The sequence below is a fragment of the Gobius niger genome, assembly GCF_951799975.1.
Source record: "Gobius niger genome assembly, chromosome: 1".
In the NCBI taxonomy this organism is placed as follows: Eukaryota; Metazoa; Chordata; class Actinopteri; order Gobiiformes; family Gobiidae; genus Gobius; species Gobius niger.
In genome coordinates this window covers 45,646,161-45,672,206 of record NC_136852.1, presented here as the reverse complement: position 1 = coordinate 45,672,206, position 26,046 = coordinate 45,646,161, and the positions used below count along the sequence as shown (strand labels likewise).

The 26,046-nt window shown below is 43.1% G+C and overlaps 1 protein-coding gene across 3 annotated transcripts in view; it reads left to right on the top strand.

The window, feature by feature from the left end:
• Positions 1-26,046, top strand: part of tncb (tenascin Cb) — a 77,597-nt gene that overhangs the window by 18,844 nt on the left and 32,707 nt on the right. For all 3 annotated transcript variants that reach the window (XM_079566805.1, XM_079566804.1, XM_079566803.1), the window contains exons 2-8: positions 7,662-8,231; positions 9,205-10,425; positions 12,106-12,369; positions 13,104-13,219; positions 14,524-14,677; positions 21,676-21,945; positions 23,294-23,479. In XM_079566805.1, coding sequence (XP_079422931.1) covers positions 7,742-8,231; positions 9,205-10,425; positions 12,106-12,369; positions 13,104-13,219; positions 14,524-14,677; positions 21,676-21,945; positions 23,294-23,479 — 2,701 coding nt within the window. In that variant the 5' untranslated portion in view covers positions 7,662-7,741. The remainder of the gene's footprint in view (positions 1-7,661; positions 8,232-9,204; positions 10,426-12,105; positions 12,370-13,103; positions 13,220-14,523; positions 14,678-21,675; positions 21,946-23,293; positions 23,480-26,046) is intronic.

Genomic DNA, 26,046 nt, shown 5'->3' with positions numbered 1-26,046 from the left:
GTTATGGTAAATGGACTTACATAGCGCTTTTCTACCTTTATCAGGCCCAAAGTGCTTTACAGTAAGGAACCAATCAGTTTATAAAGCTGTTTCCTTCATGGCCACCCCACAAAATCACAGCAAAGATGCACAAAAACATCATACAAAACAATGTGGATCACAGAAACTGTGAGATGCAGTTCACAGCAATAGGCAACAAAAAGGACAGCTGCCGGATGTATAGCTGTATTTGTGCAAGCTTTCAGACAATATTTGGTAACCCCTACATCGGGCCTTTCGAGTGATTTGGCCCAGACCCTGGTGGCGCCGACAATGATGACAACTGGACTCGGGTGCTTGAGTTGCGGACGTTTCGCATCTTTCCTCCAAGGCTTCTTCACGCATTTAGAGTATAGCAGTGATTTCACAGGCCAAGATCAGCACAATAACAATAAGTCACTTATTCTTCATCAAATTTTGGATTGAAAGAGAAAAATAATAAATAAGCTTACAAAAATAAAGACTTACAAATTGAAACAGGAGTCACCAGTTCACTCAGCCACTATGATAGATGGCACTAATTTAGTTAAAATATAGATCACGGACACATTAGGTCCGATGACAGAAGTAAATTCTGAGGATTTTGGGCCAATGACGAATAAATCTTAGCCAAAAAAGTAGAAGTAGGTGGTGTGGTGGTGAGAAACAGGGTTGATCCTGGTTTGGACTGGGTTTAGACCTCCTCGGACCGCCCCGTTGGATCTCTATGGACCTGGCAGTGGGTCAATGCATTGGTCTGGCACACTACAACAGGCTGCATACAATCTGAGAGCTGCTGCTCCTTTGTCGCACCGCCTGGTCTTCCTCTTTAGTTAGTCTCTCAAATGTAACAAAGCTGCCGGGGGAAATGGGGGGCAGCCTTGACCAGGAGGGACCCGTTGGCATGTTCAAGTTTGGGGCAACGAGCTAAATCTGTCTGTCGTGAAGGAGAGTTTGTGGCACGAATAAAGTTTTATACCCCACACAGAGCAAACAACTTCACATTTCATCATCTTAACGTAGGGATGATCTAATGGTTCTCAAACTTTTCACACCACATAGCAGAATGTAAACTCGGAGATGATCAGAGCTGTCCGAGTTCAGATATGAGATGAAGGCAGCAATGACAGCAAGTGCAGCTAATGATAAAACTTTAACAAAACAACTGCAAGTGATCTGAACTACTTTTAGTCACAGTTAGATTTGTTGTGAAGAAACGTACAAATGTTAGCGTATTTTTTGCTAACTGTTGTAGCATTAGCCGTTTTGTTTACATACGACTTTATTCAGCTGGAATGAAAAGTTCTTGTCACGAAACTCATCTTTAAGCAAGGAAAAAAACAAACCACGAATAAATCTGTCTCTAAATTAGCCACATTTCACCATGGCTCCTATAAGCTGGTTTATCTACTTGAATAATAATAATCATTTAAAAAAGAGTATCGTAATGAAAAAATGAAAATAAAAATCATTTGAGATACAAACCCTACTTGGACATTATATACTGACATTGTAACTTGTATCAAATAACTTACAAAATAAAGGGGCATTCACTTCAGAGCAGTTGTGGCCATGTACTGTAAACATTATGTTTAAGGCAAACTGGGAATTTTGACATAGCAAATATTTCAACCCTCAGGGCAATTGCAGTAATACAAAAAGACTGTGGTGTTGAAAAAGCCGAACAGGCATCCATCATTGTGAAAAGTATGCGTAAATTGTCCAAAGAACACAAAAACACTGGATTACAACGATTACAACATTGGATTACAAATCTACTGTATGTGGCCCATGGAAAAGTCGCAATCAAAATACTGGCATTTGACACATATTTGTAAAGATTTTCTGCATAAAAACCCATTTGATGTGAGACCATGATATCACAAATCACTTGCTTTATACCTTTTGAAATGTTTGCGGGTATAACATATGGTGACATGTGGTTCCAATACAATTGATAATCAAATTCAAACCATTCACAATGAAGATCCGTTTCAGTTGTAAACATTGCATCACTGGTGTTTTGTCCTGATGCCGCTGCACAGAAAATCTGACATGATTTTCCCTGTCCTCATTTAAATATTGGAAGCCCAGTCGACTGTAGAGTCTTCTATAAATGGCTGGATCACAGATATTTCCGGACCTGGAGCATATCTGTTCCCTTCATCTATTTCTGAATCGCGGCGAGTTTTGCCAGAGCCGCAGATTTTCACACAAAGCCGTGCTTTTAGTCTCTTCTCATTGCAGCGGTCCACGTGGCGCGCGGCCAGCCTCCGAGTGAGAAAGCCAGCCGCCCGCCTAGAACTAAAACCTTAGCATCCACAAATGCAATTTTCTGCCTGTTTTGTTGGTTTAATCCGTAGTTTGTGACGCCTGAGCTCAGCAGCGACGTGGTTTGTGCGTGGATCGACAAAGCAGCGTGTTTGATAGTGGGACTAAAAAGCATATTCCTTTGGGTTTATAAAGATTTTCTTTAAACGCTATATGGTCCGTAAATGTGCCGTGAAAAAGCTGCTGTCTGAATGGAATTCTAAAGGGACCTTCGCGATGGTTTGTCTTGATCTATCATCATTATCCCTGTAAATAAGTTTCTCATACAATGCCACAAATGCGAGTAAAAGATCAAGAACTGAGGCGGCTTCTTGAATGAGGCGAAATTCCTTCGGTAAACAACCCAATCCACATGACTTTTTGTTTTCAACCTCGCTGTAAATGTGGAAGATGGATTTCTCACTTGAGTTCTTTATTGAACATCATCAACAACAATGCAATATGCAACGGCGACACACACACACAAAATTCTCTGTTTGATATTCATTGAAGATTGCTTCTGTCAGCAGCAGCAAATTGAGCACCTTTAACTACAACAACAGCAAGAAAACCTCTTGAAGAAGAGATCATTAGCCAAAACAGATATGTGCCATTGAAAAAGCTCAACGTATGCTTGTAAATATGTCCTACACAGCAGTGTTTTTCATTACTGTTTCAGTGCCATAAAATTATAAAGTTATCCAAAGAATTATTCTGCTTTTACATACAGCATGAACTGTGCAATTTGAGTAAAAAATATCTACATCTATAATGTCTCTAAATCAGTCTGAAAACTGCAGACGCGTCATTAAGCAGTAAGGTCAAATATAGAACGCCACATTTGCAGGTTTCCCATCATCCTCCGTGGAGACGCTTATCCCTGGCCTGTCTAACTGTCCCGGGAGCACAGGGGGGTGGACAGCCTGATCCCCAGTCTCTCCTGCTCCTCCGTCAGCAGCCTAATCACACGCCATATTACCAGGACAAGAAACAGCCAACCCTGTCTCCCCTATCACCCAGGGACTGTCCTCTGCCTACGCGCCTGGAAATAGGAGACACCTTGGTAGCTATAGCCAACACCTGCAGAAGTGACATGCTCCGTAATATAACTTGGTTTTACAATAGATTCGAGAATATGTATACCCTTCTGTTCATTCCCATGTTATTATGATAATGTATGACACGAATAGAGTTTAAATCATTCTTTTTTTTTTATCGTTTTGAATTTGGTTGGTTCGTCGTCTACTGAAGAGCTTCATATTGTGTTTTCTGGATTTTACTGCACATTAGGGCGCAATTGCCCATATATGATCATGTTCGAAGCAGCCAGAGGAAAATCAAAGAAAGGAAAAAAACTTTCTCACAGTACTCCACCGTTACTTTAACAAATGTTGCAATATTTTATATCTTTCTACTAAATAAAGATACAGAGATACGGAAAGGAGCAAAGTGTTTCAACAGCCCATAAATACTTCAAAAAGGGACAATGCTAACCAGGAAGTTAAAGCAGTACTAAGTAACTCGTTTACCATAATAAATCCTCTCTGTTAGTCCCTCTGGGGGTGGTACAAGTGTTGATGGGATGATTGGGGGGTCTTTCATCTCCCCCCTGTGTCTCTGGCCAGAAAACCGTGCTTGCAACTTTCTCTGCTCCAACTCGGAGGCGCAATACACACTAATGGAATCACGAAGAAGAAGCTAGCAGGCTAACGGGCAAAGCTAACTGCGGGCTTGCGCCACTTTAGCAGTATTTACAGCCAAGTTTGAGTTAAATTGTGTAATTGGGTCGTGGCACAATGTACACAATGTCCTGTCAGCGTAGTATTTACCCTCACGGGCAATTAATGAGTAAAAAAAAACGCATCGTGTTGCGACACTTGCAGTGGTGCTTATGGCCTCTGGGGGCATGAGTTACTTAGTTCCGCTTTAAAGTTAGCTTCATGCTACATATGCTAACGTTGGCTATGACTGCTGTTTATCCCGCTTCTACTGAACAATTTGCTGTGAAAAAACATCAATAGGTATAGACCCGATATTGGCTTGACTTTATTTGTGGGTGATACATATGTTTGACAGAAAACAGCTAATTTTTTTTGAAAAATTGTGATTCTCATGAGAGGTTTTCTTGCCCCTTGGCGCGTTGCTGTCTGTATCTATAGACTGAACCCAGAAAAGTCCTCTACATTTTCAGAATCTACAACACACCACATTTACTATTTGTATTGTGTCTTGTTTATGTCATGTGTAATTCCCTCTAAGGCCAGCAGAGGGTGGTCCAAGCCACATAAGAGATACTTGAAGGTCATCAAGTCAAAAACGGGACAGCTGTGATGCAGAGCAATCGAATGGGTCTGCAATAGTTGGAGGGCTTTTCTTTTTCCCCCCCGTGATTGTGATTAAATGAGCTGCCCCACTCATCACCAATCGCTATTACTGCCTGTCCACAAATAATGGCCTTCCATAAAGCGCTTTGAGAGCCCTGTAAAGCACGTTATAAATCTAATCCCTGCATTATTACTTTTTATTGACAACACATTGCTTGTAAAGTGTTCGTTTAAAGCTAATTCCTGTTTCCAGTCTTTGCCGAGCGCCTTCTCTTTGCACATACTGTACATCTGTTAGCTGCAACGCCGCTGATTCCGCCGACACTTTGCTGCTAATTATCCGCTTTCCACTTGTTTACGTGCCAGCGCCTGTCAGCTCGCGAATTCACCGTACGCACTGCATATATATATAGCTTTTTCACACACTTCAACAGAGCGGAGTTTTAACGGCGTGTCTGCTGGCTGGCTGGAAGGCTGAGGCGGTGAGCTTATATAACTGGCCTTTTTACCCCACCCTGTCAAAGATGCTGACAGTAATCATTTCCTTTACCTGTAGTGTGAAAACCATGGCTCTGCTTTAAAGCCTAATTCCCACCGTTGAAAAAGTCAACACAAGCAGAGAAATGCGCAGTAGCAGGTCATCGATCGCCTTATATTCTGTGGTGATTCGTCTTCTCTGCTTCTTGAATTAGTCACAGTGATATGTGTGGGGGGACAGCGAAGGCACCTCTGATTTCCATGCGTGTAGGAAGCGGATAGTCTCCAGGCAAATCAGGAGCCAGGGTTGGCTGTCTAAACATGCCGTGCTTGTCTTTGTAACCCAGTTGTCCTGCACTTTATTGTCTTTTCACAAAACTTTCTTGGCGCTATTGACTCACAGAAAGAAGCAACGCAGACTTGATTTGTCGAACAGTGGAGGCTTTTCTGCGTGGCGTTTGAAGGTTCTCCCTGCACATTGGCGGTTTTTATTTCCCCCACTGCTCCTGAAAGGTTCACACATTTATCTATGAAGAAAATAAAGCACGCCTGCAACCAAACTATGTACAGAAGGTTTGTAAATAGTGATTGTAGGCAACACTGACTACACGCAGTCAATAACCCCTTCATAACCAGAATAGAGTTCGGGAAATTCCACAGTTACCATGGAGATCCGACATCTTTGCAGCTGTTAGCATACATTTCCATTAACTAATATTAGCTAATATCGGTATAAAAAGTGGATAAAAAAACTGTAGAACAACTCTGTTAGCTGCTGAGTTACTGCTGGTAGATACATCCAACTCACTGTGGTGTTCAAGTGTTTTAATGTGAACAATAACTCCAGTATTTTAACTTTTAAAATCTCCATTAGTTTACAATTGCTGCTATTCCCATAATGCTTAGCGATATGACATCACATTCCCGAACTCTATATGTAAACACCGGCAAGAACCCGAATATGACCCCTGGGTTACTCCTTTTCAAACCTAAATGGTCATCCGCTTATCGGATTATCCCCATTAAAAGGAACATTAACTTGTGTTCTGTGCATGTTCTATCCACAAGAAATCTTGGTCTTTTGAGTGTCCTTTTCGCTGTCCGTGCTGCTTTTGTTGTTGTCTTTGTATACGGGAAGAAGAAACGGAAATTGTGTCATGTTGTTCTCCATGCGTGTGTCATGGTTTGGATTGGGATATTGATTACAATTGCCATGTAGGGTAAGATAAGAAAAGATAGGACTTCATTGATCACATACAATGGAGAAATTCATTTGTTCCATCAGCTCATCAGTGCATGTAATCGTAGTGACAAATGTGTGGTTAGCCTGAGCCATTGCGTGTGCCTCGTCAAAAGATTGTGGTTTCTATATTTTAGTGGCCCTAAACAGAATGTGCACCAACTGACATGCATAGAAAATAGGTATAGCTTTGTGCAATTTCTGTAATGTTTTAGCTCATCATGTGGAAATTGTCTAGACATTTCTATCCCTATTGAAGTGTCTGCCGAAATTGGCTAGAGCAGACAATTTCACCACTTTTAAAGCTCCTCCGTGTCCCCTTCGTGAAGTTCAGCCTCTGCCATCACAGCGTAATGTGATGCTCCCATCAAAAAGCATTTTAAAACTGTAATGTCTGAAGATTGTTCTCAATGCCACCAGCTCAGCACATTCTGCACCAAAGACCGTTTTAAAAAGAATCACGTATGCCCGTCAAAGCGTCAGTGGAAGCAATAAGGCCTCATGTTTCTGAAGTTGTGAAGGTTGTCGGAAAAAGAGGCTCGAAAAAGGCAGGAATGCTGACCTGCAAGTTTACAGGGAACTTTCTGCAAACCTTTACTGGAATCTCACAGATGGCCTGACCATAGAGAACATTCATTCATTGTCGGTGTGGCTTGTGGTTCAAGCAAAAGATGGGACGCTCGCCCCTCTGCAGGTGTTACCGAATTAGCCTTTTGTCGCAACGTGACTCGACCCGATCCAAAGAAAATAATGCTTTTGAATACCCAAGGTCGCCCTCTTGGTCTGATGTAATTGCGGCTGTCTTCCCACCTCGGAGGAATTGTGAAAGTAATACCGCACAATGTCATGTGCCATTGCTAATGGTGTGTCTCTTCCCTCAGAGAGAGGGATAGATCGACCAGGTGGAGGTGTGCACTTCTTTTCAAGAGGGCAACACAAGAAGGTTAATTGCTTTTATAGTGAGATGCTCCTCTTTTTCACTGCAGCTGTGTTCACGCCGTGTTGGGACTAGTTGCTGAATCAACCCCAGATGCAAGGGCAAAAAAGATGGATGTTTTGCTGCGTAGGGAACTGTGTAGGGCAGTAGAGAGCTAATAAATGTTTGAAGGTCTGTTGTGTGAAATGGATGGAAATGGCTTCTTGAATTGCCTAAAAAGGGATGGTAGCTCAGTTGGTGGAGCGTTCACCTACAGATCCAGAGGTTGTAGGTGTGATTCCAGTTCCTCCGTACAAAACATCCATGAAATTGTGGTTTATATTCTTACCTAAATCTTGTTTCTGTTTGTTTTCAGGAAACCTCCAAACTCCATTGTTGGAAACACAGTCTCCCTTTGCTGATTTCTAAAAAAAGACCCAATCCAGGGGTGTCATCATGGGGGCGAAACCAATACTTTTAGTCTGCTTAAGTGCAGCGCTCCTGCTTCAATTCTCCAATGCCGGCCTGGTCAAACAGGTCATCCGCCACCGCCGAGAGACTCTGACGCCCAAGAAAACCCAAGAAAACATCACCTTACCTCACCCCGACCAGCCTGTCGTCTTCAACCACGTCTACAACATCAACGTCCCCTCAACGTCTCTCTGCTCGGTGGACTTGGACACTCCTGGCACAATGGAGCCCAAGCACAAGAGCGGACCACTGGATCATATGCAAAACACAGAACACATGGAGCACACGATGGATGGGGAGAATCAGATTGTATTCACTCATCGCATCAATATTCCCAAGCAGGCGTGTGGCTGCGACAACCACCTACCGGACCTGAAGGACATCCTGAGTCGCCTGGAGATGCTGGAGTCAGAGCTGTCCGCCCTGAGGGAGCAGTGTGGCAGTGGAGCAGGCTGCTGTGGAGCTCCCGTTACAGGTACAGCTAGTGTGAAATGCAACTTACTTGAGTATTACAGTTTTTCCTCTTTTGATCAGCTAATACAATGCATAATATCTTCGCGTAAGCACACATGATACAAAACATTAACACATCTCTATGTGCCATTACAGTTTCTTATGGAAACATAGTTGAAAATTGTTTTGTGTTTGGCTGTGCAGTCTGTCACGTCTGGTCTGTGTGTGCAGGTTTTTTCACACGGTTAATTATATCTTAATCAAGAAATAGTTTAGAGCCTTTAGGGGAATGTCTACCATGATTTGTGGCATGAACATTGTCTTCAATTGAGGACAAACTGTAATTTGTTACTTTGGTAAACTTGAGAAATTATCAAATACAACAATGACCGTTGCCAGCAATCATTTGAAAATCTCAGCCCCTAAAACAATCTCATAATTTCTTCTGGGGGCCAAAAGAGTAAAAATGTTCTTCCATGTTTTGGGACATAAACTATATCCATTCCTGATAACTAACCATAACTTAGTTGTCGCCTTACAAAAATGTCAAGACTCCAATACGTATTACTGCAAAAGAATCCAAATCACTTTGCAAGGTGAGATGGAAAGGCACTTTCTCGATTACTCCCATAGTTCTCAATCTGGACCGTGGACAAACAGGTTTAACAGGGCTCCAAACTCCAGTCCAGGGGAGGTTCCCGACTTGCAATTGTAGATTCAAAGTGTGGAGCAGAAAACAGGTGGTGCAGGAGCTTATTTTACAAACACTTGGAAAGATTTATTGTTGGCTGCTGTTGGGTACATAAATTAGTAATACAATCTGGCCTTTTTGTGTCATTGTTTGGCTCAACTATTGCAACGCGGGAACACCAATCACCTGTTTCCCAAGTAACCAACCCCAGTATTTGGATCGAGTGTCATTTGAGAGCAGTGTAAACTTAGTTAATACCCTGATTGCCCTTTTAAATGTCTCCCCTTTCTTGTTCTTGTTCCAGGTGAGGTGTCCACAAAGCCCTACTGTAACGGCCGTGGGAATTGGAGCGCCGAAACTTGCAGCTGTATTTGCGAACCGGGCTGGAAAGGTCCCAACTGCACCGATCCGGAATGCCCCAATGACTGCCAGGACCAGGGGCGGTGCGTGGACGGGAAATGCGAATGCTTCGACGGTTTCGGCGGCGACGACTGCGGCATCGAGCTCTGCCTTTTGGATTGCGGCGACTACGGCCACTGCGTCGACGGCTCCTGCCTTTGCGAGGACGGGTTCATCGGCGAAGATTGCTCCCAAACAAACTGCCTCAACAACTGCCTGGGACGCGGCAAATGCGTAGATGACGAGTGCGTGTGCGACGAGCCGTGGACCGGGTTCGATTGCTCAGAGCTGATCTGTCCGAACGATTGCTATGACAGGGGGCGCTGCATTAACGGGACCTGCTATTGCGATGAGGGCTTCACCGGGGACGACTGCGGCGAGCTCACCTGCCCAGGAAACTGTAACAACCGCGGCATGTGCGTCAACGGTCAGTGCGTCTGCCAGACCGGTTACAGCGGCGACGACTGCTCGAAACTCACCTGCCCCGACAACTGCAACGAAAGAGGCCACTGCTTCAACGGCAAATGCATCTGCGACCCCGGATTCGAGGGAGATGCTTGCTCGATCTTGTCCTGCCCTGACAATTGCAGCAGCAGGGGTCAATGCGTCAATGGGGAGTGCGTTTGCGACATCGGATTCGAAGGCGAAGACTGTAGCGAGATCTCTTGCCCCAACAATTGTCAAAACCGCGGCCGTTGCGTGAACGGGCAATGCGTGTGCGACAAGGGCTTCGCGGGAGAGGACTGCAGCGTCAAAACGTGTCCCAAGGATTGTCTCGGACGTGGGGAATGCGTAGACGGCAAGTGCGTTTGCTTCCTGGGCTTCACCGGTAAAGACTGCGGTGAGCTGACCTGCCCAAATAATTGCAACGATCGCGGGCGCTGTGTCAATGGACAGTGCGTTTGCCACAAGGGGTTCACCGGAGAGGACTGCAGCGAGAAGACTTGTCCCAATAACTGCCTGGAAAGAGGGTACTGTGTGGATGGGACCTGCGTGTGCTACGAAGGGTTCTCGGGTCACGACTGCTCCATGCTGACCTGTGCTGGAGACTGCCAGAACCAGGGACGCTGTGAGAACGGAGTGTGCATCTGCGATGAGGGGTTCATCGGGGAAGACTGCTCTGAAGGTAAGGAAGGGGTTGCACTTTTTCAGTTAACTGATGTTGTTGTTGTTATTATTATAGCAAGGGCGGCACGGTAGCGCAGCAGTGAGTGCTCGTGCTTCACAACTAGAAGTTCCTGGGTTTTAGTTTGCATGTTCTCCCCATGTCTGTGTGGGTAAGCCTACTCCGGTTTAACCTGCTTAAGATACTATAGGTTAATCCTCCAGCCAGGTGTTTCTGACCATTAGCCTGGCTCCACATCTGGAGATGGTTTCCCAAGCGCCGGCCTATGCTGGCAGTTCACTGATCCTACAGGCGGTGTCGAGGATGGGTCAAATGCAGAGAACAAATTTCCCTACAGGGATTAATGAAGTATAACTTAAACTTAACGCTGGGCTCTTCGGTACGTATTTAGTGCAGTTTTTCTGTAAACTGGGACTAACATTAAGTGCAGTTTTGAGCATGGTGCGGAGCCCTCACAAGACCACGGGGTTTCACGCGATAACAACTAAATACATAGAGAAATACTAGTAAACAGCTGATCCAGTCCATGCCTGCTCTTTTCTGTTGCTGCACTCAGGAATACAGCAAAACAGATATAATATTGCACAATTCTTTTTGATAACAAAATATTCCTAAACACAAAGAAACAGATACATTTCAAGTTACACACAATCAGGTAAACCTTATTAGCAGCTAAACAGTTGCACTTAAACAATAGCAAAAGTCACAGTATCAGCAGCTTTCATTGTGACCATGCAGAGTTTATAACAGTTGGCATATTGCGTGGATAAGATTTCAATCTTTTAAACTCCTTCATTCATTATTCATGGAGAACATCTGTGAAGCAAAGAGATAAAAGTTGGGCTTATGTAACACTCACCAAATTACCAGGTAGTTGTGTGATAACAGTCTTTGCTGGTACTAGAAACAAAACGCTAGCAAGAAATCCATCATACAAAAACAGATGTAAACGGTCTAGAATGAACATGTAAAAAACAGAGGACTAGAAGAGTAAATCTTTATGGCATTATTTGTAGTTTTATAATGTGTTTATGAATGTGTTTAGCATTTAAAGCCATATTCTGGGCAAAATCTCAAAGTCATATATTTAAAAAAAGACTTGGCATTGATAATACTAACAGTCCAGGTCAGAAGGCCTGTTTTATGCATTCAAGACCATATATTTTGGGGAAATCTGCCCTTTTATTGAAATCAATGGGAAGAATGAATAATATTGCTCATAATGCGCATGTGTCAGTGACGGATGAGCTTGTTATTTTCAATTACGACCGGCCCTATAAAGGATTGATGACTGGGATTATGTGGATAGTAGTGGATTGGGCAATTTCTGCTAAATCAAAAGCAAAAATAGTCACATAAGGGATTTTAAAGCTTATGTTTGGAAATGTCACGGATGAGCAGCATGAATTGCATCCAGTGGATATTTATAATCATTAGAAGCGCCTTGTTCCTACGCCAGGATTTTAGGGCTGCATAATACATCAAAAAAGATGGAAAATTCAATTAATAAATACAGTCTGGGATACTGTTATGCAGGTTTAGTTGGTTAAAACATATTTAAGGAGGATAGACTGAATTCACACTGCTTTTTGATGCAATTTAATCATGAAGCCCTACTTGGAAAACAGGGTAACATCACCATAGATTCAAGCCTTTTCCTAATACTTTGTCCTTCTGTAGTGTCTCCACCCAAGGACCTGACCGTGGTGGAGGTGGACACAGAGACCGTGGACCTCACATGGGAGAGCGCCATGCGCGTGACAGAGTACCTGGTGACCTACGCGCCCACAGCGCTCGGGGGTCTGGAGATGGACATGAGAGTCCCCGGAGACCAGAAGAAGGCCACGATCCGCGAACTGGAGCCGGGGATAGAGTACCTGATCAGCGTGTACGCCGTTCTCAACAACAAGAAGAGTGTCCCGGTCAGCGCCCGAGTGGAGACACGTGAGTCGAAGTTGAATGTATGCCAGAGGTGATCAATCATTGGTGGCCCACAGGCTTCTGGTTAAATTAGCTCCATAAGCTTCACAATCTCACACAATTAGCCTGTTACTCCAGTCACAGAAAGACGACTACAAATCTCTGTTTTATCATCCTAACCAATATGTTTGCCACCCAATTAATGTACTGTACCTTAGGCTTTTGGCTGCTCGGGCATGAACTTGTCAATCAAAACATAATTGTGGTCCATAAAGAAATAGCGACAATAGTTGGTAATGGAATGGTGGGCAGTCAAGCTTTCATGGTAAGACGGTCCAAGGATTTGATTTACATGCCTTCCTATCTGAGCAGACTTTGCATGTTCTCCCTGTGCCGCTGTGAGTGAGTTTCCCGCATCAATCCACGATATTATTTAAATCTTCAGTCTGGTTATTCTGACCATGAGCCTCAAAATCTGGACAGCAGCTGCGCACTGCTTCTCAAAGGTTTTCCTTGTGGCACTGAATGAAGCAGAGTACACATTTCACAATAAAGTAAACCTTATGTTTTTAGTGGAGATTCTCCAGTAAGCCTACATGGTACATACATGGTACTGGAAGAACTGCTGTGCATTTACAACAAGGCAACCTGTGCATTTGACCGATTTCTGAAGAAAGCTTTGCAATTAGGTAGACTTAACATGACATAAGGTGTACCAGACCAAACCAGATGTCCATTGTCTAACTCTCTCTGCACAGACCTCCCTGAGCCTGAAGGCCTGAAGTTCAAGTCTGTGCGGGAGACGTCAGTGGAGGTGCAGTGGGACCCTCTCAACGTCCCCTTCGACGGATGGAACCTCATCTTCAGAAACACTGTAAGTCCTGTATGCTCTTACTCTTAAAAAATAGAAAAACACTGGATATTGCAGTTATTACTGTTAAACTGTGTGTTGATGTAACCGAACTCGTAAATCCTTGGACTTGATTATTTTGCGCTGTCTGCTTCATTTAAACTGGGCACAAGCAGAAATACCCACAAGTATGTAAAGGATCTTTGTTTGAAATTCTCTTCCTTGACTTGAAAACCAAAACCCACAGACACTTTCTCATTTATTTAAATATAGTGATTTCCCAATGTGCCAACAGAAGGCTCTGCCAGATTGTCCCGCGGAAAATAGCCCCTTTGAGCCAGAATATGCACACGCAGCAGTAAAAACAGTTAGCGGCTGGAGTTTTCTTTTCGCTAACAGCCAGTAGAGCAAATGTCTGCTTAGCACTTGGTTTGGCTTTTTACTGAGTGCTCACAGAAGCCTTTTCCCACTGTGCCAAGATTGACTCAACATCTGTCCGTTAAGCCCTTGCATAAGGAACACTTTTTTTTCTCTCCTTTTTTTGGTTTTGTTGGTATGTTTGTTTGCGTAACATGGTTTTGCAACAGTTTTGTTTCTGTGACGTCGGAACACACAACCTGGAATGTTACACAATGTGGCTTTTATTTAGTGACGTTTAGAAAAGGTTCTTCTAAATCCACCTAAACAATTTATTGAGTCTAGCCTTAAGACAACATTTGGTCAGTCAGTTTCAGTTCTGTTGTCCATTGGTTTGTAAATGATATTTATTAGATATTTATAGTTATGAATTTGTGATTAAAAATGTTGGTTAATTATCAATACTAAAATGTGTTAATGCATCCAAGCAGTTACTGTGCACCAACTATTAGGACTGGGATGATATACTTTTGTCGCAATTGAATGCGTATCACGATACTGAGGGCCCGATACAATACATATCACGATACAATTTGTTCCAATGCACAAAGTATTACATTTATGATTTTTCACAACAATATAAATCAGTCTGATATTGATTAAAACATTTTGAAAAGCACCAAATCTGGGTTTAAGTCAAAAACATTTGTATATATTTTTTCCGTAACTGAGTATCAAAAGTATTGCGATACATAGTTTCCGATACGATGCACATATCACAAGTACTATACGATATAGTGCAAAATGATACTTTCCCAGTCCTACTGACTAATTATTATTCCTTGATAAGTATTATTAGAAAGTCACACGGCTCTTCTTTCAGTCCTTTGGCAAATATATCCCCCTTTGTGTAACGCCAGTAACAGTCTTTGCCTTGTCTCCTGACCGCTGTTTTTGGTGTGTTTTGGCAGAAAGAGGAAGATGGAGAGATCATGAACTCTCTGGGACGTCCCGAGACCACATTTGAGCAGTCAGGCCTGGGCCCGGGGCAGGAGTACGAGGTGAAGCTGGAGGTGGTGAAGAACAACAAGAGAGGACCCCCCGCCTCCAAGAATGTAGTGACAAGTGAGTGCTAAAGTCCAATGTAATAACAGCTGTTTGAGAAGTGTCGGTGAGTCAATGGTCACAGATTGGACGGTCAGATGAGAGAGGAAATTGAAAAATAACTTTGGTGAAGTGGCAGACGTATAATAATGGATTTTATTTTAACAACAGGTTCTTAAAGGGGGGGTATTATGCAAAATTCGACTTTTTCAAGCTTTACATCATGTTATTATGTCATTCCCTCATTAAAAACATGCCTGAAGTGTTGCCTTGGCACATTCACGTATTTGTGAGTAATCTGTAAAAACTCTGATGGCGGCCATGTTAGGGATAGCTTTGCCTAAGTCCTCCTAGGAACGCCTCCACCTCCTGGAGACGCCTCCGAGCTTTTGTCACCAGCCGAGTAACCAACCACTGCTCCTCAGCAGAACCCCCTCCCCACTGATGCCACAGACAGCGTGTGGAGGGGGCGTGTCGGAAAGGGTCAGAGGTTCTTAAAGAGACAGAGGCCTATTTCAAGACATTCACTACAGCCATTTTGAGAGAGCAATTTTATACAAGGCAGTTATTCTAATTTACTGCATTTACAGCCCAACAGAAGGTTTCGTCATCATTGTAGTGTGATATAGACTGGTGCTATGTGATTGAAAAAAGCATAATACACCCACTTTAACACCTTCTTAGGAAGGTTTTTGGCATTAACAAAATGTGTTCTTGGTTTAAAACGTTTTTCTTGAAGAACAAATTCTAATAACAGGAGGACTCTTACGAACAAAATAAAAGCTCCAGTTCTGTTCACGATCATGCTCCTCATGGGACCCAAAATTCAGAGTCATATATTTGTACATAATGAAATAATTTGGTAGAAAAAGTGCACCATCTTGATTAATTCATGTTTATATATTCTAATGAATTACATATACCCTATGCAGTGCACTGACATTAATTAATATGAACGAGTTATAAAGTTGGACACTCTCCTCTTTATGCTCCGTTGGCAGAACGTCGCTTTGCAAACTCACCGTTTCAGTGCAAGGGGGCAGACCCGCGCTCGCATTATTTACAGGTTACATATCTATTGAATCATTTTGTAATGTGGGCACATTTACTTGGGCGCTTAAAGATTTGTGTGGGTGCTTGAGCCCTGCAGCACTACGGAATCAGCGCCGACTTGAGTTAAAGTTCTTTTTCCTTTTAGGGTTTACTTGGTTATTAGTTTGGATTTGCATTTTGCCATCCGTGTCCTCCTCTGGCTGCCTGTTGCACATAGCACTTCTTCTTCTTTTATGGTGAATGAGGCAGTGACACGTGCTAATTTGTACCTGAATACACATGTGTGAATGATTTTCCCTACTTGACATTAAAATCCAATATGGATTTTTGAGGTCCGATACCGATATGATCGTTGAAAAATGCCTCGTCTAAAGTCATAGGTATGGTGCTTCTTAACATGTCAGTGTTGAACTGTGACAGCAGGGGGCACTTTATTAGAGGCCTGATATATTCAGGACATTTATGTTTACTTTATATTTATACTTACTTTAGAGGGAGCTTGTTTGAATGACAAAACAAAAAAGGGTAAGTCTCTGTCTACAACATAAAAATACACAAACTCGTGACCAATTTTCACCGCGATGTTTCTCAGTTCCCCTGACTGAACTCATCCCAGAGCAAAAAACGGGAAGCCTCTATCACTTTTGGTTCCGGCGATATCGGCTATTGGCCAATATGGTAAAATTCACAAATATCGGCCCTACTTAAGAATGTTGTGAATCTGAAGCAGTTTTCTTGCAGCGCTTGCATTAAGTACTGATTTATAAGATTTTATTAGTTGAGTCCAAACCTGAGAAAAGTGAGTGTCCATTTAGCCTTGTCAGATACAGCTTTGAGCACTGATCTATGTACGTACATGAAGCATAAACTCCATCATGAACATTTAATCTCATCAAAAATGGCTAAAATATGGCCATTAATCTCATAAAAAATGTAATTTTTGCTCTTGCAGATCAAACCTAATAGACTTCTGCAGAGCTTTTTTCACACATATATAGTAATGTACATTGAAGAGCCTTGTCGGAGTTCATTTCTAACACAAGTTGTCACCTTCACCGTGTGGTGCCGGATCATTGGTTTCTCTCGCGTCTGAGAAAGCCATAGCGCGGGCCCCCAGCAGGGACAGCGCCGAAGCACATTCCTCCACGTCGGCGTTGACTGATCAGCTCATTATATTTCGCTGCACTGGTTTGATTTAAAAGGCAGTAAATGTGATATGGATTCACGGGGGCCTGCGCCGAGAGATAGGAACCCCTCGCTCAATCCTGCAGCGGCGATAAAGTCCCAACGGTTTGTAAAACACGCAGGCGCTCTGGCATTTGCTCGATATATATACTCAGAAAACGGTCGGCGTGAGAGTCCAGCGGAGTGGTCGAAACGCAAACTACTTTATTTCCAAGTGTGTTGACCTAAGGGGAGGCTTCTCGACCTCCCGCCGAAGTTGTTAAACGTGTGTTTTAGTTAAGCGCTCGCAAAGACTCAGAAACTGTAATTCAAATCCGGTCCCGAAGTGTGCAACCGAGCCGCCTCTGGGAGACTTTTTCCACCTTTCAACAAAGTAGGATTTAGTGTTTGTGCTGCAGCCAGTGTAATAATTGACAGGTCTATCCAGCGGTGGGTCAGTGCCTGGGTGAGATTATAGACGGGCTCAAAACAGCGGGAAAGCTCCAGAATAAATAGAGCGACGGCTGGAAATGCAATTTAAAACCAATCATTTTCGTTTCTTTGCACCTCTGCGGGCGTCTAAACCTGCGACCTAGGCCTGTGTTTTCAGACGAAGTGTCAACTACTGCAACTATTGACTGAACCGGGCTCGAGAAAAGCAGTCCCTAAGAAACTGAACCGCCCTATATCAGATGTTTTGTTTTTATAAGAAACAATGAAAGAGTTTTTGGGGTCAGTGTATATTGATCCAGTAGGGGTTTACTTGACTTTACTTATATCCCTCTTCATTCTAATAAGACACTGATACTTACAGGACATCATAAGAGACTATTGAACAAGTTGAGGGTAGTTTTTCAGACCCTCTCCCGACTGAATCGATACACAGTTCTGGTCAAACGTTTGGAGGCGTATATCGGCTTTTATTTATTTTCAACACCGTTACTACCAGTAGCTCGCCAGAGACTTATACTTATACTCCAGACTATAAGTCGCTCCGGAGTATAAGTTGCACCAGCCAAAAAATGCATAATGAAGAAGAAAAAAGCATAAGTCGCTCCGGAGTATAAGTTGCACCAGCCGTGGCTACTACCTGGGCATGGAGGCGTAACTCGCAGTACAAGCAGTAAGAGTATATATCGACACCTATATATTTTCGCCAGTCCCTCACAAGTTTCTCGCTCACTCCAAACTTTCCAAACAGGAGTAGCAAATACTGGTACACCAGCCTAGAGCGCCCTCGAGCGGCTGTCAGTGTGAAAAGAACAATCATGTGAATTTATATATTTTTGATATATAAGTCGCACCTGAGTGTAAGTCGCAGCCAACCTAGGAAAAAAGCTCGACTTATAGTTCGGAAAATACGGTAAATCCACTTAAATCGCATCGTTACACAAGCATAAACAGCTCTCTGACACTTTTGTTTTATGAACATAGTTTCATGGGGTAAAAAAGGTTGGAGACCCCTGATTTGTTTTGTATGATTCTCCTTAAAGGCATTGAAACTATGAATGCACACATGGGATTTATGTCCACTCCTGGAACCGCCGCCTTAACGTGTTGGAGGGGTTTGAACACCCGAATAATACTGGGAGCTCTGTTGTCGGGGCTTTGTGCTCCTGGTTAGGTCTCCCATGGCAAAGTGGAAGAAGATGGAGGGATTGATGGATGGGACACAAAAAAAGGGTGAAATAACTCAACATATGTTATATATTTTAAATTCTTCAAAATTGCTGCCCTTTATTCTTGGCATTTTCTCAATGAGCTTCATAAGGTCGTCCTGAAATGGTTCAACAGTCTGTGAAGTGAAAACCATTCCTGGAGACGACACCGTGAAGCTCACTGAGAAAAAGTCAAAAGTTGTAGTCAAAGAAAAGGCTGCTATTTTGAAGAATCTATTTCAACTTTTTGGGGGTTTAAAACATGATTCCATATGTGTTCCTTCAATGAGAATTCTACAATATAAATCGTCTTGAAATGAAAGAAAACGATACGTAAAATAAGGTTTACAAACTTTTGATGGGTACTGTTCAGCCTTCTGATAAGAGGTGGGAAGCTGACGAAGCCTCTTGAAGAAGCAAAACTTCCCCCACATTAGATCAACCCAGTACAGATGATGTCTTGTATGACCGCAATTACCGGATAGTTTTAGTTTGTGCAGTGAAATGTTCAGGTGAAGGTATTTAGACTCTTAAAAACCTCTCGATGTTGCCGTTTTAATGCAATATAATGAATGTGTTTCCCGGGTTCATATTCTGAGCTTTGTGTCTCCAGTTACATTTGCTGCTGTGAGATTGTCCCGCTGAGAGTCTGGAGTGTGAAGCCCCTCCTCACCCCTCGCTCCCCCCTTCCCCACCCCTTCACCAAAGCCGCGCACAGCCGCAGTCAGTCAGGCTCAGAGCGGTCCCAGGGGAGGGCTCTGGTGACTGTAACAACGCCGCGAAAATCACCTCCAGCTCCGGCGCAGATCCTCCACGTTATCAAGCCGCAGCAGAGGCTTGACTTTGCCGAAGTTGCTTACGTGTGACAAATCCGTTTCGGCGGCGCTAAAAAGGCGCGTCCTTCACGGCGCCGGGATGCGGAGAGTAAATAATCAAGACGGGCTCATAAATTCAAAGGCTAACGTAAGGTTTTCAACACCTGCGGCGGGTAAACAAGTTCACGCAGGCGGAAAGCGCTCCGTCGCGATGATGACCCCCCTCTCATTGCGCTGGCAAAAGAGATCAGAAAGAAAATATGATGTAACGTCTCACCCGGCTCAACAGCTCCAGTGTTTAAACCATTACTATATATATATAAACTTGAAGTGTTTCGTTTTAGTACATCTACATATTTCCTTTTCCGCACAAGCCCGTACACTGGTGCACGTCACGTAAATATTTCCATGATATTCATCTGACATTATCAGTCTTGACACCTTCGCCAAACGTCCTGCTCCTAATAGCCTACTGTATTTTCAAACATAAGAACTGAGGGGTATATTCAAGACCCATTCTTTTAAGTTATACTACAAACACCAAGGCTAAGGAGTGTAAAGGTGTTGTAAACGCCTGAATAAAGCACAATATAGGACCTTTAAATCCATCAATCTGGACATTATCATCCCTGTTATAGAAACTTAGCTCAGTATTGGATCAAACCTTTGCCATGAAAGCTCTTAATTTAACCATATTCACACTATTAAGTTATACCATATTACAGGGATGAGATGCCAGTTGGTTATTTTTATGCTCACTACTGCCACTTCAGGTCTTACACATAACTGCAGTTTCTATATTAAGCTCGTGCATGACGGCACTTCGAACCCGAATTAACGCCTTTTTGAGTGACAGTGCAGGATTTTAGAGGCAGTTGTGGTGAACAGGTCTGGGCTCATTCTACACATTAGGACATGGCTGGAACATGTGAGGAAAATGCTTTATTTTAACATTTTTAAACTCTGCATAGTCCCGTACTAAGTATTCCATTGGTGTGTATTGCGCCTCCTACCCGGTGGCAGGGAAGTTGCAATTGTGGTTTTCTGGCCAGAGACACCAGGGGGCGATGAAAGACCCCCCCCCCCCAATTATCCCATTAACACTTGTATTACCCCGAGAGGGACTACGAAAAGGATTTATTAAGGTAAACAAGTTACTTAGTTCTGCTTTAAGTAAAAAGTGTTATTATCAAAGATATATGAGGGCTTCTATCAGTGTCAGCAAGTCAAGTTTAATGTCTAAATACGATATTTGAGGGAAATGAGGGGGAGTTGTGATATTCAAAACCCATGGCTTCCACGGGCATTAACCCCTTAAATAGCATGAGTCCTGCCAAAATCAAGGCCTTAAATGTCATCAAAAGCATTAAATTGGATTCAAGCTGGCATTGAATCTTAATGTATATGAAAATTATGACATTGCTCAAAATTCGTTTACTGTATAAGTTAATTGAAAATACCAAAATTAAAAGATTAAGTTGCAATTTTGGCTGAAAGTGACCACTTTCTTTGCTCAATAGTTTCCCATTTTGTCCAATTCTCTTTCTTCTGTTTGGGGAAATGTTTGCAAATCTTTAGAAAATAAATATGTGTGGTTGGCATTAAAATTTAGTATATAGGTATTAAAAATGGCATTAAAAATTGTATGCAGTAAGAAGATTTAAATCAGACTTAATGTATTTGAATTAGTTTTAATTCCTTTATTTGGGCATATTTCATGTAATGACTTTCAAAGCCTTGTAATGCTCCGTGTAAACCCTGATATAAAGACTGTATGTGGTCCTGCGTTAGGCCAATGGACAATAAACAGAAGGAATGATCAGTGTTAATGTGGAAAACAGGATAAATGAAGGATATGACCGCACATCTGGCAACCCATGGCTTGATACCAACATGAAAAAACTGTTGGTCTATCGTGAGCAAATGATGATGGAAGCTAATGGAAGTTTAATGGACGCTAATGGTGGTTGTACATAGTTGCAGTAATTACACCCTGCAATAGTTTAAACATTGTTGTTTGGCCACAGCCTTGTAGTGCATTTTCTTCTAAAGTAGCACTGTAAGATTAATCACAGTTAAGTACAAGATTATTGTTTTAATGGTTGCAACTGCACGAGCGGAAATGATACAGCTTTTTAGTTGAACAAGTTGGACTAAATGATTTCTTTTATGTGTAAAAGGTGCAATTTAGTCCTTTGTAAACATGACTCACATGGAATTCTCCTCTGAAATTCATTGGTCCTGTGTCAGTTGTACATTTAATAAGTGCAATCACGTATTAAGTAAAAGGACCATTGGATTTGATCAAACCTTGTGTGTCTCCCCTCAGAGATCGATGCCCCGACGCAGGTGGATGTTCGCGATGTGACCGACACCACGGCTCTTTTGACCTGGTTCCAGCCCGTCGCCGCTATAGAAGGAGTGACAGTGACCTACGGGCCCAGCTCTGACCCCTTGGACCGGACCGTGATGGAGCTGCCCCCCACGGACACGCAGTACCACCTGGGAGCTCTGCTGCCCGACACCCACTACGAGGTCTCGCTGTTGGCCAAGAGAGGAGAGCACAGCAGCATCCCGGTCTACGAGTCCTTCCTCACAGGTGAACCATCTTTTGTTTATACTACACACAGACGTTTCCTCCAGTCAAGTATTTACATCCAGTGTAATGTTTTTAACACAAAGCCAGGGACTTCTCATAAGAAACTCTGTGAAGTTCTCTTGAACTATTTATTGATTTGTGCACGACATCGGTACTAATCCTTATTGGGACCTCTGGGGATCGCACTCAGAAGTCACGTATCACTTGCATTCATACGTATTGTTGGGGGCTATGGGTATATGGAGTACAGATGATTTGGACCAGAGAAGTTATTGCAAAGGAAGGAGGTATGACGGTGGTGTCGATGAGCATTAGCTTTAAGTGCTTTCATGGGCCATTGGTCCTTCACGCAGTCCTTAAAGCAACTGGTCTCTCAGAGCTGCCGCGAAGGGGAGTCATCATGCCGCTGTAGCCTGCAATATACAGCAAGGAATGGATATGCAAAATGTAAGACTGGACAGTTTCACCTGGTTTCTGAGCACAACTAAAAAACTGTGACCATGCGACAGAAGTTGGGGTTTGGTTTCCGTAAAGGGAGCTTGGATGCGTGAACAAAATAATGGCAACCTTTCGAGGCTCTGTCAGCTCTTTCCAGTGACAAAGTTTTTACTCATTCCCTTGCCCCTTTAAACTTCGGGAGCTAGGGGGCACCAGGGTACACATAGAAACAATTGCCCTCCCCTGCTCTATAGTTTCAAACCCATTACCGACATTTCAAGCTGCATTCGAAGGCAGTGATGATTGTTTTGTGCAAATTTGCTTTATAAATGACCTTGACCTTGATCATACTGTATCAAGCAGAATGTGCAACGGTACCAACATTTAGCTTCGGTTTTCTTAGTTCTAATTTGACCAACGATATTTAAAATAAGATAACTTTCGTTTGCGTGTATGTGGGCATAGACACTTCTTCCACCTTTGTTGGCAAGTCATGTAAGCATTTAACTGTAGAAAGCCTTTGAGTGTTGTAGAGAGATGTCCGGACGTTTAGCAGGATGAAGCAGCTAATAAGCCCAGGTTGAGCGTGTGATGGAGGGGCAGACCACACTGGCTGTTCTGAAGCTCTTCTTTAATCAGCAGAGTTTATGAGGGATGACCCCCGCTGGGCTCACACCGCCATCAAAGTACACAGTAATCATTCAAATCCTGCGCAGCGAGGGCCCGGCTCCTAATCCAGTCTAGCCTACACTTCGGCCTGGGGGGCAGCTCTGTAGTACCAAGTCTTGAGAAGTTTAGACAGAATAAATAGGTCACTCATGATTTTGAACATATATAATCAGTTATGCAAAACAACAATGTCCCTTTTGAACTTACATACTCTACGGTTCTCTTTTTTTTCCATTTCCAGACCTGGACGCTCCTAAGGACTTGCAGAACGTGGAGGTGACCGACGAGAGCATCACTCTGGAGTGGAAGAACAGTCAGGCTCGAGTGGACAGCTACCGCATCAAATACGGCCCGCTGTCCGGAGGAGACCACGGGGAGCTGCTGTTCAACCCCGGGCCCAGAGATACCACCCAGGCCAAGATCACCGGTAATGTGCCCCTGCCATGTTTTACTAATTCAAAGCGCTTTGAGTGTCATGTGTCTGTAATACGTAATGAGAGCAGGACCGTGGGAAGATATTTTGGCTAGGGGGTGCTGAGAGACAAGATTGCCTATTTATTTAATATTGCCTGTAATGCACAGACGATCCACCAGGTGGTGCTGTAGCGCCCTCAGCACCCTGGGTTCCCACCTTGCATGAGAGTAATGATATTCTTAGACATGCACCCTTTACAGGAGAATACTTCCGGTCGACAATTTAAAGGGCAGTATATGCAAAATCATCTTAAGCTTAATCCTCTCATTGCAAAGTGAAAACATTCACCATAGATACGGGCGGCAAGGTGTCATACAAGGGGTGTGGTTTAGCCGAGGGGGTAAGAAAACCTCTTTATGACACACAAATAAAGTCAAGCCAAAATAATGAATGTTTTTACACAGCAAATAGTTCAGTAGAAGCAAAAAAATGGCACCCGTAGCTAATTCTAACATATGTAGCTTAAGCTAACATTAGCTTCCTGGTTTGCACTGTCCGTTTTCTAAGTATTCACAGGCTGTTGGAGAACTTCGCTCCTCTCCATGTCTCAGTCTTTATTTAGTAGAAAAATATATTCATAATTCAGCATTTGTTAAAGTCATTGTGGAGAAATGGGAGAAAGATGGGCCAAAGTTGTCTCCCACTTTAGTTCCCTGTGGATTTGTCGTCTGTTTCATCTTAGTCCCAGTTCAGTTGTAGTCGATTTACTTTGTTTTTTTAATTGCTCCAAGTTTCTCTCCAGCTGATTCCTTGACTTTCCTGGTTCAGACCAATGAAACTTGAGATGCACATTTTCAAACGCTCGGCCCGAACTTTCGATTGAGTTTCTTTCATAAAATTCTGTTAAGGGCTCGGTGCTATACTTTTGCAGTATATTGCTTCACTCTCCCTATAGCTGACCTAGTTTCTTCCGAGTCTTGCCTCTTACACTAATCAATACTATACTCAAGGTGCTGAGAAAACACACTGCTTGTGGAGTTATTGGATTCTGACACTTCATTCTATTTCCATAAGATGCTGCAGATGAAAGGGTCTGTTTCAAAAGTGTTATGGTTTCAAAAGCGACGTCCACGTCCTCTTAATTTATACATATGTTCATCCTTGACTCCCCTAAGCACATCATTTATAACCTATGCAGCACATTATTCAGTGGAGGCATTCATTCTATAGAGGAGCTTTAGGTGTTTTGACAGCTGCTGCCTCTGCACACAGAAAATGAAGTGGCTTATTCAGCTCTTCACATTATGACAGTAATCTGGAAGTCATATTTTACACACTGAGTGACTTTAATGCCAGCTCCGTGTCACGTAGCAAGATTTAATCCATCAATTGTCCTTCCAGAATATAATGGGAATATTATAGGATCAGTAAAAAATGTCATATAGAGAGGATGCAATGGCAACAGAGGTAAATTCAGGTTGTTGTTATTTTGACACTCGGTCATGACGTCATGTTCATTTACATCGAGTACATTAAGTCCACATCCGAATCCGTCATGTAATAATGTAGTGTTCTGTGTCAATGAGTCGGTGTGAGAGGAAAAGTCCAAAGCCGTGTGCGCGATGGGCGACGGTGGAGAGATTGTCCCGGCTTTAGCTCGCATGTTACAGTTCACTGTAACATCAACGATTTATAGTAAACAACCATGGCTGCCCAAAGTGCTTCACAACACAAAACAGATGATAAAAACTAGGCATACAAATACAAACAAGGCATAATAAACTATAACGTCATAGAAACAGACGAACATTTTAAAAAGCCTGTGTAAACAGGTGGGTTTTAAGGGAGGACTTAAACCTGTTTAGAGCCGGGGCCACACGCACGACTTGTCGTCTCGCCTAAAATGATGTCGACTAGTGGCACAGTAGTCGACTATACAGTTACCCTGTTTCCTGCTGTCCCGCCTGATCGGGGGCTAGGGTTAGGTTAGGGTCAGGGATTAGGATTATGATTAGGGTTTGGAATGGCAAATGTCATGTAAGTTGTGTTTCACTCACACAGATCTCACACATAGTTTTAGAAACAAGAAGAAGAAGAGCTTTTCATAGAGCCTTTCACAGACAAAGTCATAAAGTGCTTTACTGCACATCTGCGCCAACCACCATGCATTCACACGCACACATCATTCATCCTGGCCAATAGCACATGTTTTTAGTGGTAATCCGGAATCCGGAGTACAGAGGAAACCTACGCAGACACGGGGAGAACATGCAAACTCCACACAGAAAAGCCCCGTCCAGGTGGGAATAGCTGTGAGTGCTTCACAGCTAGAAGGTCCGGGTTTGTGCTGAGCGCTAACCGCTGCGCTCACGTGCACCCCAGTACCGTGCCAAACTAGAAAGTCTTGGCTTTCAAATGAGGTATCACATTGGCACATATATGCTTTGAGATTTGGATATGCATAATTGCTCACCCTAACTCTCACCCTAACCCTAAGGTAGCAGATAACAGGGTGAAGCCCTGTGGATTCTTTTTCTCATCTAAATTCACGTTACTTCTTCTTTCCTTAACCCAAGTGT